The sequence below is a fragment of the Artemia franciscana genome, chromosome 1, assembly GCF_032884065.1.
Source record: "Artemia franciscana chromosome 1, ASM3288406v1, whole genome shotgun sequence".
NCBI classification, from domain to species: domain Eukaryota; kingdom Metazoa; phylum Arthropoda; class Branchiopoda; order Anostraca; family Artemiidae; genus Artemia; species Artemia franciscana.
This window is the reverse complement of record NC_088863.1, coordinates 24,754,254-24,770,036: the sequence shown is the minus strand read 5'-3', so window position 1 is coordinate 24,770,036 and position 15,783 is coordinate 24,754,254. Positions and strand designations below refer to the sequence as shown.

The 15,783-nt window shown below is 35.7% G+C and overlaps 1 protein-coding gene across 2 annotated transcripts in view; it reads right to left on the bottom strand.

Moving 5' to 3' along the window:
- Window positions 1-15,783, bottom strand: part of LOC136027287 (LIM/homeobox protein Lhx9-like) — a 58,590-nt gene that overhangs the window by 25,839 nt on the left and 16,968 nt on the right. Inside the window, exons 2-4 of one of the 2 annotated variants that reach the window (XM_065704384.1) lie at window positions 15,156-15,276; window positions 5,854-6,019; window positions 3,687-3,869 (exon numbers count right to left, since the gene is read on the bottom strand). In XM_065704384.1, the coding sequence (XP_065560456.1) occupies window positions 3,687-3,869; window positions 5,854-6,019; window positions 15,156-15,276 (470 nt within the window). The remainder of the gene's footprint in view (window positions 1-3,686; window positions 3,870-5,853; window positions 6,020-15,155; window positions 15,277-15,783) is intronic. The other variant, XM_065704393.1, reaches the window with a different exon arrangement.

The window sequence follows — 15,783 nt, the reverse complement described above, 5'->3', positions numbered from 1 at the left end:
GTGAATTTGGGACTGCAAGAAGAAACTGACTGCGTGCCTAGAGAATTTTTCGATGAACTTACCTTTTGTCAATAATTCGGTAAAGAAGACGAAGCTTGATGCAATAATAGTAATAATATGGCCAATAACAATAGTAAGTTGAGTATGATAAACATAAATGTTATAACTTTAACACAATTAGTAATACTTAGGGAAATAATTGTTCATTAATTTTCATTCTTCTGTAATCCTGAATATTTGCAAGAGTCAATATCCAGCATATATACTAGGTGAGTGCAGTAGTAAAGAATTTAAAATGATGAATAGCAAACATTTGTAATTTGTAGTATTCCCTATAAGGTTAAAAAACCTGTGACTTGATGAACAAAATTAAAAATTAAAGTAGTGGCCTAGATTAAATTTACACACAGAAGTAAGAAAGAGAAAATATAGGAAGTCAATCTGTCCTTGACTGAATCATGAATCACCTGAATTCAGGAAATGACCGGTATTTTTTAAATTATAATAATAATTACTACAATATATCTTATTTACTCTTTAAATGCACGTGAATTTGAATTTATTCACATAATTTTTTTTCAAAATTAAGGCTCTATAGCATAAGTAAGCCAAAGAGTGCAGGTCCTGTCCATGACTCACCAAAATATTGCCATGCCCCACCAGTGAGGCTGAAGCACCACGTTGGGAATCAAAGCCTTAGATATATATGACAAGCTTCTGCGCGAAAGAATATTTGTCGATTACTACTGAAAGAATATTGTGTTCTTCCTCTCATAACCTATTTTTGTGTCATTTTAGCAATAGTAACTTGGGACATGGGTGAGTCCAATCACTTAGAGCTTAAATCTTTTAATAGAAGTTTAAACACAAGACAATATTAACAGCTCCTCAAATCTTTGAATAGAAGTTTAAACACAAGACAATATTAACAGCTCTTGCTTCAGCTCAAATAATAAATATATAAGAATCTATAAAAGTAAGTGGGACGTTCATGTTAGAAGTTGTAAGACAATGATCAAACAGTTCGTGGTAACATACTGTAGTAAGGAGCGACCCAGCTCAATAGTAACCGAAACTCTAAAAAAAAGAATTTTGATACATCAAAAGAATTGAATTTTTACGCTGATTCTAAATATATAAGTTTCATCAAGTTTATTTTCACCCATCAAAAGTTAGAGCCTGAGAAAATTTGCCTTATTTTAGAAAATAGAGGAAACATCCCCTAAAAGTCAAACAATCTTAACGAAAATCACACTATGAGATTCAGCGTATCAGAGAACCCTACTGTAGAAGTTTCAAGCTCCTATCTACAAAAATGTGGAATTTTGTATATTTTGCCAGAAGTCAGATCACGGATGCGTGTTTATTTGTTTTTTTGTTTTTTCTTTTCCCCAGAGGTGATCGTATCGACCCAGTGGTCCTAGAATGTCATGAGATGGCTCATTCTAACAGAAATAAAAATTTCTTGTGCCTTTTTTACGTGACCAAAAAAATTCGAGGGCACCTAGGCCCCCTCCCACGCTCATTTTTCCCCAAAGTTACTGTATCAAAATTTTGGTGTAGCCATTTTGTTCAGCATGGTTGAAAAGCCTAATAATTATGTCTGTGGGGACGACTGGGTCCCCCACAGTCCTCAGGGAAGGGGCTGCAAGTTACAAACTTTGATCATTGTTTACATAAAGTAATGGTTACTGGGATGTGTACAGACGATTTCAGGAGTACTTTTCATGTTAAAGGGGGTCGGGGGAGGGGGTTACGTGGGAGGATTGTTCCATGGAAGAATTCATCATGAGGGAAGAAAATTTCCATGAAGAAGCCGAAGGATTTTCTAGCATTATTTAAACGAACAATGAGAAAATAAGTAAAAAAGTTTTTTTGTGGTGGAAGTATGGAGCAGCATTAGAACCTAAAACGAATAGAAATTATTACGTATATAAGGGGGTTCGTCTCCTCCACAATACCTCACTCTTTACGCTAAAGTATTTTTAGTAATTTCAACTATTTATTCTACGGCGTTTGTGATTCAGGGGATCATTCTTAAAGAATTGGTACCAAGTTGAAGCTTTAATAAAGAGCGAGGTATTGACAAGGGGGCAACCCGCTCATATACGTATTAAAAATATACGAATATAGAATTTCGTTACGTAAGTTAATTCTTAAGTTACGTATATTTATTACTAACAAAAAACCTTCGTAAAAAATAAAAAGTTCTAGTTGCCTTTTTAAGTAGCCACAAATTCGAGTGCAACTAGGCCTCTTCCCCCATATTTTTTTTTGTCAAAATCGTCCGGTTAAAACTATGAGAAAGTCATTTAGCAAAAAAAAAATATATGCAAATTTTGTATTAATTATTCATGTGCGATTCATGAGCCAAAATCAAAACATACATTAATTCAAAAACTTTCAGAAATTAAATGAAAAAAAAGTTTTTTAACTGCAAGTAAAGGATGACTTTAAAACTTAAAACGAACAGAAATTATTCCGTTTATGAAAGGGGTTGTCACCTCCTCAACGCCTCGCTCTTTACGCTAAAGTTTTTGTTTTTTAAAAAAAATTAGAGTTATGAGAAAGATTCAAACTTTAGCGTAAAGAACGAGGCGTTGAGGAGGTGACAACCCCTTTGATAAACGGAATAATTTTGGTTCGTTTTAAGTTTTAGTGTCACTCCTTACTTGCAGTTACAAAAAAATGTTTTCGTTTAATATATAGAAGGAAAGATAAGGATTGTCAATAAGTTTTTCGACCTCAGGCGTCTGAGAGAGTTTTTAGTAACAGTAGCAGTGAGAAAGGTTGATGTCCTATCGCTTAGATCACTAAATTGATGCCAGAAAATAAACCATTAAAGTAGCCTAAGAAGTCGGAGCTCTTGTCAAAAATTTATAGACTTATCTTTGATTTTTCACAAGCTGTTGTTTTTTTACTTAATTTAATGATTGAGAAATGGCCAGACAATGTTTTGTTGACTCTTTCCTAGTTTACCAAGTAAGTCTGGGGGCTTTTGGGTCCTTATCTTCCCCCAAAAGAGTTTTTACTTTCTATACCGAGATATTTCATATGAATCGCCTGTTTTCAGTGTTTTTTCTGTTCGAACTTCTGTCCTCCTCCAAAATGTGTCCCCTTAAAAAACAAAGGTATATCTTTAATACATGGGAACATACCTAAAAAATTGTTGAGATGGCAAAGGGGAGAAAACCCTTCAGAACAACTTTGGAAAGAGCGTCATATTAGTCCCCCCCCCCAATTTCAAATTGCTGCTAATTTTATTCTTTCTTATTCCCTGTCGGGTAGCCAAGATCAACGGGAAATTTTGAGAATTAATGATAAAATTTATTTTCGGAACTTATGTCCCCGTTGATATTTCTGAAAGAATATTCCACAGGTTCACAGATATATCCAGGAGTTCAACTATACAGACCTGCGGATTTTTGCAAGAAAACTTCTGTTGGCAATACATGCACTGAGCTATTAAGGGGTCCGAATTTTAAAAAGGACAATTTCTTATAAAGACTTCAAATTAAAAGGGGATGCACATGAAAACCACGAAAAAGTCGTGGTACTTCAGGAGGTTGTCTTGGATGCCTGCCACCTCTTGCACATGGAAGAGATTTGGAAGAGATGGTTCCGTTTAAACACACCTGCATCGTACTGGCTACAATTGTGCAAAATCTAATGTGAATACTACATACCCAGAGCAGGTGTCATGGCTCGCATATTCATTCCCTGATTTACATCTTGCTGTAACTTCCTCTTTCTAGGTCTGCCTTTTTGAGTTGTCCCATTGCCGTTGAAAAAAGGTATCCTTGCAATACCTCCTATCCCTGGTAGTCCGTTATGAATATCCCCTTCATGAATTTCTCCTTCGTGAATGTCTTCAGAAAAGAATGATTAATTAAGGATGTGTATTTAAAAAAAACTCCTTTTATGAAGTAGTAAATATCGTGAGCAAATGTTGTTTGCCCTATTGAATACATTGATATTAATTTCGCTGAAAAAAAGAAGGAAGTCTTATTGTACAACAAGAGGCGAAGGTCTTGAAAACACGGAGGATAGAATAAATACAATATGTAGAGGAGAGGCCAGGGAAAAACAACTTTAGTTAAAAAATAGTTTTAGAGAAGAATTCAGACTAAAATTAATGTATATGGGTTTATACTACTCTATATGGGTTTATACTATTTTACTCCTACTCCATACTACAGTACTATTACTCTGTGCTGCAACTCTACTCTATACTATTACTCTGTTCTATATCTCTAAACTAGTCAATAGAGTAGTATCATTTATAATAAATCTACTGCTATTAATCTACTATTACTACTCTACCCTACTAGTAGTAGAGTGCTACTCTACTACTTTACTGTATACTACTACTTCGTATAGTAGCATCATTTGTACTAACCTATCCTAATTTTATTGTTGGACATTTCCTTGTGTTCCTCGAGATACTGATATTACTATTATTCGTTACTTATTATGCTTCACCGTAATGCCACACATCATCGTCAGGGGGCGAAACTCAAGTATTATTATTGGAGGGCAAGAGGGGTACATATCTGGATAGTCAAGAAGTACGGGATATGTAATAATTTTTTATCCACATTACTGAGGGGCAACTTTCCCCCAAACGACACACCCATGCATCGTGAAGCATAAACATATGTGCGGTGGAGGATGATAGAAAGCTCAGATTTGTCAAAATCTCCCCGTTAGTTTGTTAGTCCAAAATGCTTCCTTGTTAATTCAATAGAATTTAACGTAAATCACCTTTTTAAAGTCCCTGACTTTCCTCCTCAAAAAAAATATTTCACGTCACAAATAAATTTCTGTGAGCATTATTGACTAGAGAGAAAATAAGACACTCGTAACAAAAATAAAATAATCGTGAAATTATAACTTCAAATCCTGTGAGATTAACTTTGTTTCAAGCAGGAATTTCACTAAGTTTTTTTTTTCCATAAACCGAGGACAGGGTTTTTCAGAGGTTCGAGAAAACAATTTAATGGAAGTAATGACATGACTTTGCACAGTTCGAGTGAACTGACGTGATTAAGATGCGTAATGGTCATCAGGGTGACTATTTTGCACGTAGACAAATCAAAGATTTGGTGTTGGTTTTCCAAGCCAACCTCTGTATCCTGATTGTGGTGAAGCGCTGACGTCTCATAGTAAGTGTGTCTACTATATACGTAGAAACACTACTATGTACGTCTCATAGTACGTGTGGGGCAGACCCCATCAGTGAGGAATGACAATATTTTGGTGGGTCATGGGCAGGACGTGCGACTTTCAGCTGACTATAGGCTACTTAAGAGCCTTAATTTTTAAAAAGACTTTTCTTGTGAATGATGCAGCATTCATATGGATTTAAAGCGCAAAAATACACATGACAGCGTTGCAATGACGACTTGCGTTGTAAAAGATGTTTTATACAGAGAATATTCTTCATTGGCTTAAAATATGCCTAAAGGATGACCCGAAAAACGGGTGTGGGTGTTTTAACGCCACCGAGGTTTTCCGCCACCGTATGTTTGTATGTATGGTATTGTATGTATACGCCACCGTATATATGGTGGCGGAGAACCGCAGTGGCGTTAAAACACTGCTACCGAAAAAAGTACCAAGCTCATGGCCTTTTAAGCTTCTTTCATAACAAAATTTAAATATTACGAGGGGAGAGCATTAGGATTTGTAAATGCCAAGGTGGGTCATGCCTGAAAATTACTACGTAAGTTGACTTGGTTTGGACTAAAGCCACTATTCAGAACAGTGTTGAAACCAGTATTACCGTGTAATGTAACAGTGTTAGAGGTTTAAATTGCTAAAACCGTAAGGTTCAAAAAAATAGATACTTACCCATTTGGTGCTGTAAAAGGTGTCGTGGAACAATTCCATGAGGCATATCTCCACAAAGGGAGTCGTTAGGGCTAAAGGACCCTCCACCATGTTGAAGCATATCAAAGTGAAGTCGACAATATACAACACCATCACGCATTCCAAAAATATCTCCTTTTGTTAGAGACTAAAATAAAATAGCGCATAATTATAAAGTAATTAAAAGAAATGGAATCATTCCCAAGACCTATGTTACATTATTATCAATAGTTGTTGGCAAGCTTGACCTAGCCCAATTTCAAAGATTCAAAAAATGAATGGGTAATGGGAAGCACATTCAAATACCTGCGGACACAAACGTTTTACATGCTCTTTCAGATGCGCAAAAACGCAAAGAACCAAATTTCTAGGAGAAGAAAGGGAAGTTTTCGAAAGGACTATCTGAAACGATTCGAAAAGTTCTCTTTAAGTCAAAAGCTCCCAAAAATTATAGAAAAAATGTGACCAAAGAATTTCTTCCTAGTTCTTACCGTCATCAACCTTATTTTAGAAAAAAATCTACCTCCCAAGCCTCTAACCCTTCCACGAACATCGACAAGAATTTATTTGGTGGTATTGAGGGGAATTTAGCAATACAATATCTGCTTATTGTCGTCCCCTCTCCCTGCTTTGAGTGTCCATTGACAATTTTGATTTTACTTCCAAGCCAGGGGCGTTGACTGTAGAGGACAGGGGGCCTTTACCCCCTTGATAGTTTTGCCTCACCTTTATTTTTGAAAATATACTCTTTAGTATTTTCATTGGAAAATGGGTTGTTTTGGTATTTTCGCTGAATAAAACTGAAAAATGAAAAAAACCTATTTCAAAGGTTTTCAATTCTTTATTTTTATGAAAACTCCAGAATTTCAGAAATACATTTTGCCCTCTCCACCCTACATGTTTCTGAATTTTGCACAACAATTATAAGCCTGTTTTTGGCTCTATGCTGGCTTTTAGTCTTGCCTCCGTGTCTTTAGTCCTTCTGCGTCCAATTACCTACTTAAAGAATTACGCTTTTGTTTTTACCTCAAAGAAACTTCGAGATTATTGCTACATGATTACTGCCAATACCTGCCAAACAAAATTCAATGCATGCAAAACTCAATCAACACAAAATTTCGCCCGCCGAAAATTGACTCATAATTCATCATTCCCGCAAAAATTAACCGTGCAAAGTTCGTCCCGGCAAAACTCAACCTAGCAAGAACCAACCCAACAAAAAACAAAGTGCGCAAAATTAAAACTGCAAAAAATGATCCAAATGTAAATTCCATGTGGCGAAATTTAACCCCACTTTCATACCAAAAACTCAACTCAAAACTGAAATTCTCTGAGATTCAATCCATTTATAATTTAAATGCTCGATGCTTTAAGCCACACAGGTTTACGTCTCAAGATTTTTGCAAGAGAGCGAGTTAAAAACATAAAATTTATTTTTAGACTACCAGCTTTCTGACAAATATTTAGTGACGGGGACTATGCCCCTTTCAAAATTCACTGACGTCAATTGACGCTGCGTATTTATGTCTTTTTGGAGGTATGAAAAATGGAATGCAGGATAGAGGTTCGTAATATTACCCTTCTCGGTTGAGTAACTTATTTTCTGGTCGTGATTATATTGGCTTTCCATTAGGTTAACTTGCTGCGGACCGAGTTCCGATGGTTCCAAACATCTTATGTTGATTGAACGTTGCATAGGCTTAGTTTTACTGGGCTAAATATCATATGAGTCGAATTGTAAATATTCTCTTTTTATGGCACTTGGTATTAACCAAGTGACATATAGCAATCGCCAATTCTGTCGGTCTGTCTGTCGGTCCCGGTTTTGCTACTTTAGGCACTTCCAGGTAAGCTAGGACGATGAATTTGGCAAGCGTATCAGGGATCGGACCAGATTAAATTAGAAATAGTCGTTTTCCCGATTTGACCATCTGGGAGGAGTGGGGGGCCGGTTAATTCGCAAAAAATAGAAAAAATGAAGTATTTTTAACTTATGAGCGGGTGATTGGATCTTAATGAAATTTGATGTTTGGAAAATATTGTGTCTCAGAGCTTTTATTTTAAATCCCGACCGGATCTGACGACATTGGGGGGAGTTAGAGGGGGGAAATCTAAAGTCCCGCTTTTGCTACTTTAGGCACTTCCAGGTAAGCTAGGACGATGAAATTTGGCAAGCGTATCAGGGACCGAACCAGATTAAATTAGAAATAGTCGTTTTCCCGATTTGACAATCTGGGGGGAGTGGGGGCCGGTTAATTCGGAAAAAATAGAAAAAATTAAGTATTTTTAACTTATGAGCGGGTGATTGGATCTTAATGAAATTTGATGTTTGGAATGATATTGTGTCTCAGAACTTTTATTTTAAATCCCGACCGGATCTGATGACATTGGGGGGAGTTGGAGGGGGGAAACCTAAAATCTTGGAAAACATTTAGAGTGGAGGGATCGGGATGAAACTTGATGGGAAAAATAAGCACAAGTCCCAGATACATGATTGACACAATCGGAACGGATCCGCTCTCTTTGGGGTAGCTAGGGGGGGGGTAATTCTGAAAAATTTGAAAAAATGAGGTATTCTTAACTTACGAACGGGTGATCGGATCCTAATGAAATTTGATGTTTAGAAGGATATCGTGTCTTAGAGCTCTTATTTTGAATCCCGACAGGATCTGGTGACATTGGGGGGATTTGGGAGGGGGAACCTAAAACTTGGAAAACACTTAGAGTGGAGGGATCGGGATGAAACTTGGTGGGAAAGATAAGCACAAGTGCTAGATACATGATTGACATAACCGGAACGGATCCGCTCTCTTTGGAGTAGTTGGGGGAGGGGTTAATTCCGAAAAATTAGAAAAAATGAGGTATTTTTAGCTTACGAACGGGTGATCGGATCTCAATGAAATTTGATATTTAGAAGGATATCGTGTCTCAAAGCTCTTATTTTAAATCCTGACCGGATCTGTTGACATTGCGGGAAGTTTGGGGTGGGGGAACCTAAAATCATGGAAAACGCTTAGATTGGAGGGATCGGGATGAAACTTGTTGGGAAAAATAAGCAGAAGTCTTACATACGTGATTTAAATAATTGGAACGGATCTGCTCTATTGGGGAAGGGGGCCAGTTCTGAAAAATAAGAACAAATTACGTATTTTTAACTTACGAAGGAGTGATCGGATCTTCATGAAACTTCATATTTAGAAGATCCTCCTAACTCAGATCTCTTATTTTAAATCTCAACCGGATCAAGCGTAATTGGGGGAGGGTCAGTTGGGGGGACCGGAAATCTTAGAAAATACTTAAAGCGGTGAGATCAGGATGAAACTGGATGGGAAGAATAGAAACCTGTCTAAGATACCTGACTGACATAACCGGACCAGATCTGCTCTCTTTGGTGGAATTGGGGAGGGGGGCGGGGTAATTTTGAAAACCGAGGTATTTGTAACTTACGAAAGGGTGACCAGATCTTAATAAAATTTGATATTTAGAAGGATCTTGTGCTTTAAAGTTCTAATTTTAAATTCCAACCAGATCCTATGACATTGGGGGGAGTTGGAGGGGGAAACCGGAATTCTTGGAAAACGTGAAAATTGGGGTATTTTTATCTTATGAATAGATGATCGGATCTTAATGAAATTTGATTTTTAGAAGGAATCCATGTCTCAGAGCTCTTATTTCAAATCCCGACCAGATCTTTTGACATTGGGGGGGTTGGAGGGGGAAATCTTGTAAAAACACTTGGAGTGGAGGAATCAGGATGAAGCTTGGTGGATAGAATAAAAAAATGTCCTTGATACGTGATTGACAGAATCGTACTTGATTCGCTCTCTTTGGAGGAGTTGGGGGGAGGGGCTCAGTGATTTGGTGAGTTTGGTGCTTCTGGACGTCCTAGGACGATGAAAATTGGTAGGCGTGTCAGGGAGCTGCACAATTTGACTTGATAAAGTCGTTTTCCCAGATTCGACCATCTGGGGGGCTAAAGGGAGAGGAAAAATTAGAAAAAATTAGGTATTTATAACTTACGAGTGGGTGATCGGATCTTAATGAATTTTGATAGTTAGAATGACATCGTGACTCAGAGCTCTTGTTTTAAATCCTGACCGGCATTAAGCCTCTTATTTTCCTTTTTAAACCAATCTATTGATTCATAGAATTGTGTTAGAGCTCATACCATATGATCTCTTGGCTCTTGGCTCTTCTCGCCTCATCACAAGTGCCATATGAGCTCTTAGCTCTTGTTTCAGATTGAATTTTGTGCGGGTTGAATTTAACTCTAGTTGATTTTTACCGCTTTGAGTTTCTTTTGGAAAATAGCTAGAGCTGGGTTTTTCTAGGGTTTAGTTTTGTCTGAGTTGTGGTCGAGCTTTTTGTGGGTTGAGGTATTGTAAAGGATTAAATTTTGCTTGGGATGAATTGTCTTCACACTCTTGCTATTAATATGATAATTACATTCTAGTAAGAGCTTAGGTTGCCTATAGCTGATACATTGGCAAACTCTCCTCATTAATATAGGATTGATTGGAACTTCTAAAACCTCTTAATAAATCCCCAAAGATCTAGTTCATTTTTATAATTTCATCTCAGTCTAGCGCATTCGACCCTCCTCTTAATATATCTATGGTTAATTAATATAAGTATTCTAAAAATAAGATTCTTCTTTATTCTGAAGATATTTCTAAGTAACCTAAGCCGTAGTGCACAAACAGAGATGACTTTAAGATTGTTGTGATAAGAAATGAAAAAACAGAAGAAATAAAAATCTTGTGTACTGACAATCAGCTAGCTTACAATAATGACTGCTTGCCCTAAAAAAACTTACCATTTAACATTTTCTTTCATAAACAGACAGAACATTTATCTGGCCATTTTATTTTCCTCTCATTTTATACTTCTTGCTTCTTCAAAGATAAGAACGAGTTTTTCATTTACAAACTGTTTCTTTCTTTTAAAATAAAATACACATTAAGACAATGAAGCTCAAAAAGTTGGCGGAGGATACTGTATGAACGAAAAAACCGATAAAGATTATGCCTGTATTATAAAAAGTTCTAATATCCAAAGTCGTAAAAAAGTTTTAAAAAGTTGGCAGAGGACCAAGAAGCTGGTGTGCGTTTTACGAACGAAAAAAAAAAAACGGCGAAGCTTATACCTGCATTAAAAAAGTTCTAAAGAAGTTTAAAAAAAGTTGATGAAGGATGTTTTACGAACGAAAAAAACAGCGAAGCTTATGCCTGAATTAAAACAGTTTTAATATCTAAAGTTCTAAGAAAGTTCTAAAAAAAACTGGCGGAGGTTGTTTTACGAAAGAAAATATGGCGAAACTTATGCCTGCATTAAACAAATTCTAATGTCTAAAGTTCTAGGAAAGTTCTAAAAAAAATTTGACGGAAGATGTTTTACGAACGAAAAATCGGCGAAGCTTATGCCTGCATTTAAAAAGTTCTAATATATAAAATTCTAAAAAGGTTCTGAAGAAAAATTGGTGGAGGATGTTTTACGAACAAAAAAACAGCAACGCTTATGTCTACATCAAAAAAAGTTTTGAAATCAAACGGCCCATCACTGCTATAAAGTTTGCAAACAAAATTTTAACAACTATTTTTCCAGAACAAGCTACTGTTGCTAAAAGCTAAAAAACTTTGTGTCTGAGATTGCCATGAGACTGTTTTCCTTCCCTATCCTTTGCTTTATTAAAAGGCATTGATTAATTCTTTTCTCATTAACAAGAAAAGATGAGAAAGATAAATCATTCAAGATAAAACCAAAGAGTTCAAAGAAATCTCAGACCATAAAAGTGACCTTGACATATAACCTTCTTCGAAATCTTTTAATTTACTTCTATTTGGATCAATATAACTAACCAACATAAAGTAGATCTGTACAACCTTGATTGTCATAATAGAGACCAACCAGTAAAAGGTTATAATAATTCATATAGTGCGCCAAAATTTGTTCTTGACAGTTTAGGAAAAAATCAAGGAGAAGGGAAAATTTATCCCTGTCCCTTTCAGAAAAAGAAAAACTAGGCGCAAATGCTCAAAATCAGGGGCTTACTATGATCTTTACATTTTAAAGTGCAGAAACATGTATGCATTGGATTTAAGCTCCATTGTTTTGGGGGGCAAGGGGGTAGCTGCCTCCCAATAATGTGGAGGAAAAAATTATTATATATCCCATGCCCCTTGACTATCCGGATATGGTCCCTCTTGCCACCCAATATAAATGCTGGCGATTCACCCCTGCTCAAAATACGTAGTAAATATCTCTATCTTCTGTATTTGAAGATTCCATTTTTTCGATCTCAAGGTTTCTCTTGATTTTCCGTCCTTAATCTTTCTTTTATCTTTTTTTGCAAGGAGAAAAAGATTAACAAATATGTATTTATTATGACGCAAACAATAGGGGGTGGAAAACTATAGTTTCCATGGTAAATTTAGACAAACTGTAAGAGCACCTTCTAGACTCCCAGCTATTGAAACAGTTATTTGGCCTAGAAAACACCGTGATGTACCTTTTTGTGTATTGAAAATTATAGCTGCTTGAATTTTTCTACTGCTTTCTAAATCCAAATGAACCATTATTCTATTATCTATACTATTATAATATTTTAGATGTCAGTTTGGTTTCAATTATTTCATCATTTCGGTGTGAGCAGTATGGCGTTTTAAAACGTCTGTTTAACTTTGTCTGTTCAGAATTTAGAGAACCATAGATAAAATCTTGAGAAATCAAAACTTGTTTACAAGTAAAATACCCTATCCATTCCTCACAAATAATGGTACCTTCAAGGAAAGGCAGGCGTGATCTCGACAAGAGCTTTGAAAGTGATAATTGTCAAAGTTAAGTACGAAAATTACGATGTAATATGAAAAAATTTGTTATTGTGTCCTATTAGATTGACTGAAAAATCAAAAAAGTAAAATAAAGAAAATATATTTTAAATAATACGCCTTTTATTTCTAAAAAAAAAAGATAATTTTTTCCTGCTTAAGGAAGAATTGAGTTTTCACGAACTGAAAATAAAGCACAGCACTTTCGCTGCATATTTTATAGCTATTCAAGGAACATGTTCTAAGACCTCTTATTGATGGCGAGAACAACTCCTCCGACATTGGATGAGCATAAAACTTGCAGCAAGTACTGCAAATCTAATATCAAGAATATATTTTCATAAACAAGACTGATATACTACATTAAACTAAATATAATAAAAAAAAACATAAAACTGAATATATTGATGTTGTATAAATCAAACTCTTAAACTTGAATAAGACAACAAGCGGAAAAGCTCTTAAAATAAGCCTTAATAAAAATTAAATAAAAAACACAAATTTTTTTAACTGAAAGTAAGGAGCGACATTAAAACTTAAAACGCACAGAAATTACTTCGTATATGAAAGAGGCTGCTTCCTCATAAACGCCCCGCTCTTTACGCTAAAGTTTGACTCTTTCGCTCAATTCTTCTTTTTAAAACAGTAAAAAACTTTAGCGTAAAGAGCGGGGCGCTTATGAGGAAGCAGCCTCTTTCATATACGAAGTAATTTCTGTGCGTTTTAAGTTTTAATGTCGCTCCTTACTTTCAGTTTAAAAAATTTGTTTTTTTTATTTAATTTCTGAACGTTTTTGAATCAAATGCATGTTTTGATTTTGGCTCTCCGCAGAGGAATAATCAAAACGAAATTTGCATATTTTTTTTTTTTGGCTCAATGGCTTTCTCATAATTTTGATCGAATGATTTTGAGAAAAAAAGAGCGGGGGACGAAGCCTAGTTGCCCCCCGATTTTTTGGTTAATTTAAAAGGCAACTAGAACTTTTAATTTTTTACGAATCTTTTTATTGGTAAAAGATTTACGTAACTTATAAATTAGCTTACGTAAAGAACTTTTGTATTCTCATGTTTTTATTACATATATGAGGGGATTCGCCCCATCGTCAGTACCTCGCTCTTTACACTAAAGCTTAAATTTTATCCCAATTCATTAAGAATGACCCCCTGAATCACAAAAGCCGTAGAATAAGTAGTTGAAATTACTGAAAATACTTTAGCGTAAAGAGCGAGGTATTAGAAGGAGGTGAGCCCCTCATATGGGTAATAATTTCTGTTTGTTTTAAGTTTTATTGCTGTTCCTTACTTCCAGCTGAAAAAGCTTTTTCACTTTTATTTTTTAATTGTTTTTTTTTTTTAAATAATGCTAGTAAATCCTGCTCTCCCTTCATGGAAATTTTCTTCTCCCATTACAAATTCTCGAAGGAAAGTTCCCCCAGCATATCCCCCTCTTCTCAACCCCTCCCCCAAACCAAAAAAATCCTCCTGAAAACGCCTGTATACTTCCCAATAACCATTACTATATGTAAGCACAGGTCAAAGTTTGTAACTTGTTGCCCCTTCCACGGGGACTGTGGGGGAGTAAGTCGTCCCCAAAGACACAGTTATAAGGTTTTTCGACTACGCTGAATAAAATGGCTATCTCAGAATTTTGATCCGTTGACTTTGGGAAAATAATTAGCGTGGGAGGGGGCCTAGGTGCCCTCCAATTTTTTTGGTCACTTAAAAAGGGCACTAGAACTTTTCATTTCCGTTAGAATGAGCCCTCTTGCAACATTCTAGGACAACTGGGTCGATACGATCACCCCTGGGAAAAAGAAAAAAAAAACAAAAAAACAAAAAAACAAATAAACACGCATCCGTGATCTGCCTTCTGGCAAAAAATGCAAAATTCCACATTTTTGTAGATAGGAGCTCGAAACTTCTACAGTAGGGTTCTCCGATACGCTGAATCTGATGGTGTGATTTTCGTTAAGATTCTATGACTTTTAGGGGGCGTTTCCCCCTATTTTCTAAAATAACGCAAATTTTCTCAGGCTCGTAACTTTTGATGGGTAAGACTAAACTTGATGAAACTTATATATTTAAAACCAGCATTAAAATGCGATTCTTTTGATGTAGCTATTGGTATCAAAATTCCATTTTTTAGAGTTTTGGTTACTATTGAGCCGGGTCCCTCCTTACTACAGTTCGTTACCACGAACTGTTTGATAAAATCAAATTGATGTCAAAATTTGGCGAAAATATGCCTGAATTGATAGAATACCGCCAGCTTGACGGTTATAATGCTTGTTTGAAAATGCTTACTTGAAAAACTTCAAACATGTCCGTTGAAAAATGTATTTTTTTTCTATAAATAAAATGAAAAATCCCGATATACTGAAAAAAAAACTGCATTTGTCAGAGACCAACCTGCCTTCCATTACCAAAAATCTGTGTTAAAAGAATTTGTAATAATTACCTGATTGCAAGCGGCACAGGTGAAACATGACAAATGATAAATAAAATCTCGTGCTCGCATGACTAGATCGTTCGGTCCAAGCACAAGACCACATCTTCCACACCGTCGTATCCCATGGAGCCTAAAATCAAGATTTCATTAATATTGTCTTTTTATAAAACAATAAAATAATTTGACGCCACACAAAAAGTTATTTTGTGTGGGTAACAATAGAAGCGATATCAATTTAGAGCATTTTCGCTCACAGTACAAGAAAGGTTAACGAAAAATATATTACCTATTCGTCCAACGATTCAAAAGTCTGCTATTCCCTGACATGCTTTACGGCTTATTATCTCATTTTTTCACTGAAATTCTGTTTATAGTTATAAAGATTGGGTCGTATCCAAGATTTTTGTGTTGGGGGATTTCGGACGGGGGGGGTACAATTTTTTTGAAAAAAAAATGGAAAAAATTTATTTTTTTAATAAAAAGTTATATACATTTATGCTACATTTTTACGATTCGGACAAATATTTTGGGGAAGGGGGCAGGAATTCAACCTCTGAGCCCCCACCCTCCGAATATGGTCTGTATGAAGATTATTCGATAGATACGTTAAAATAAGTTTTCAAAAACTTTGCTTTTC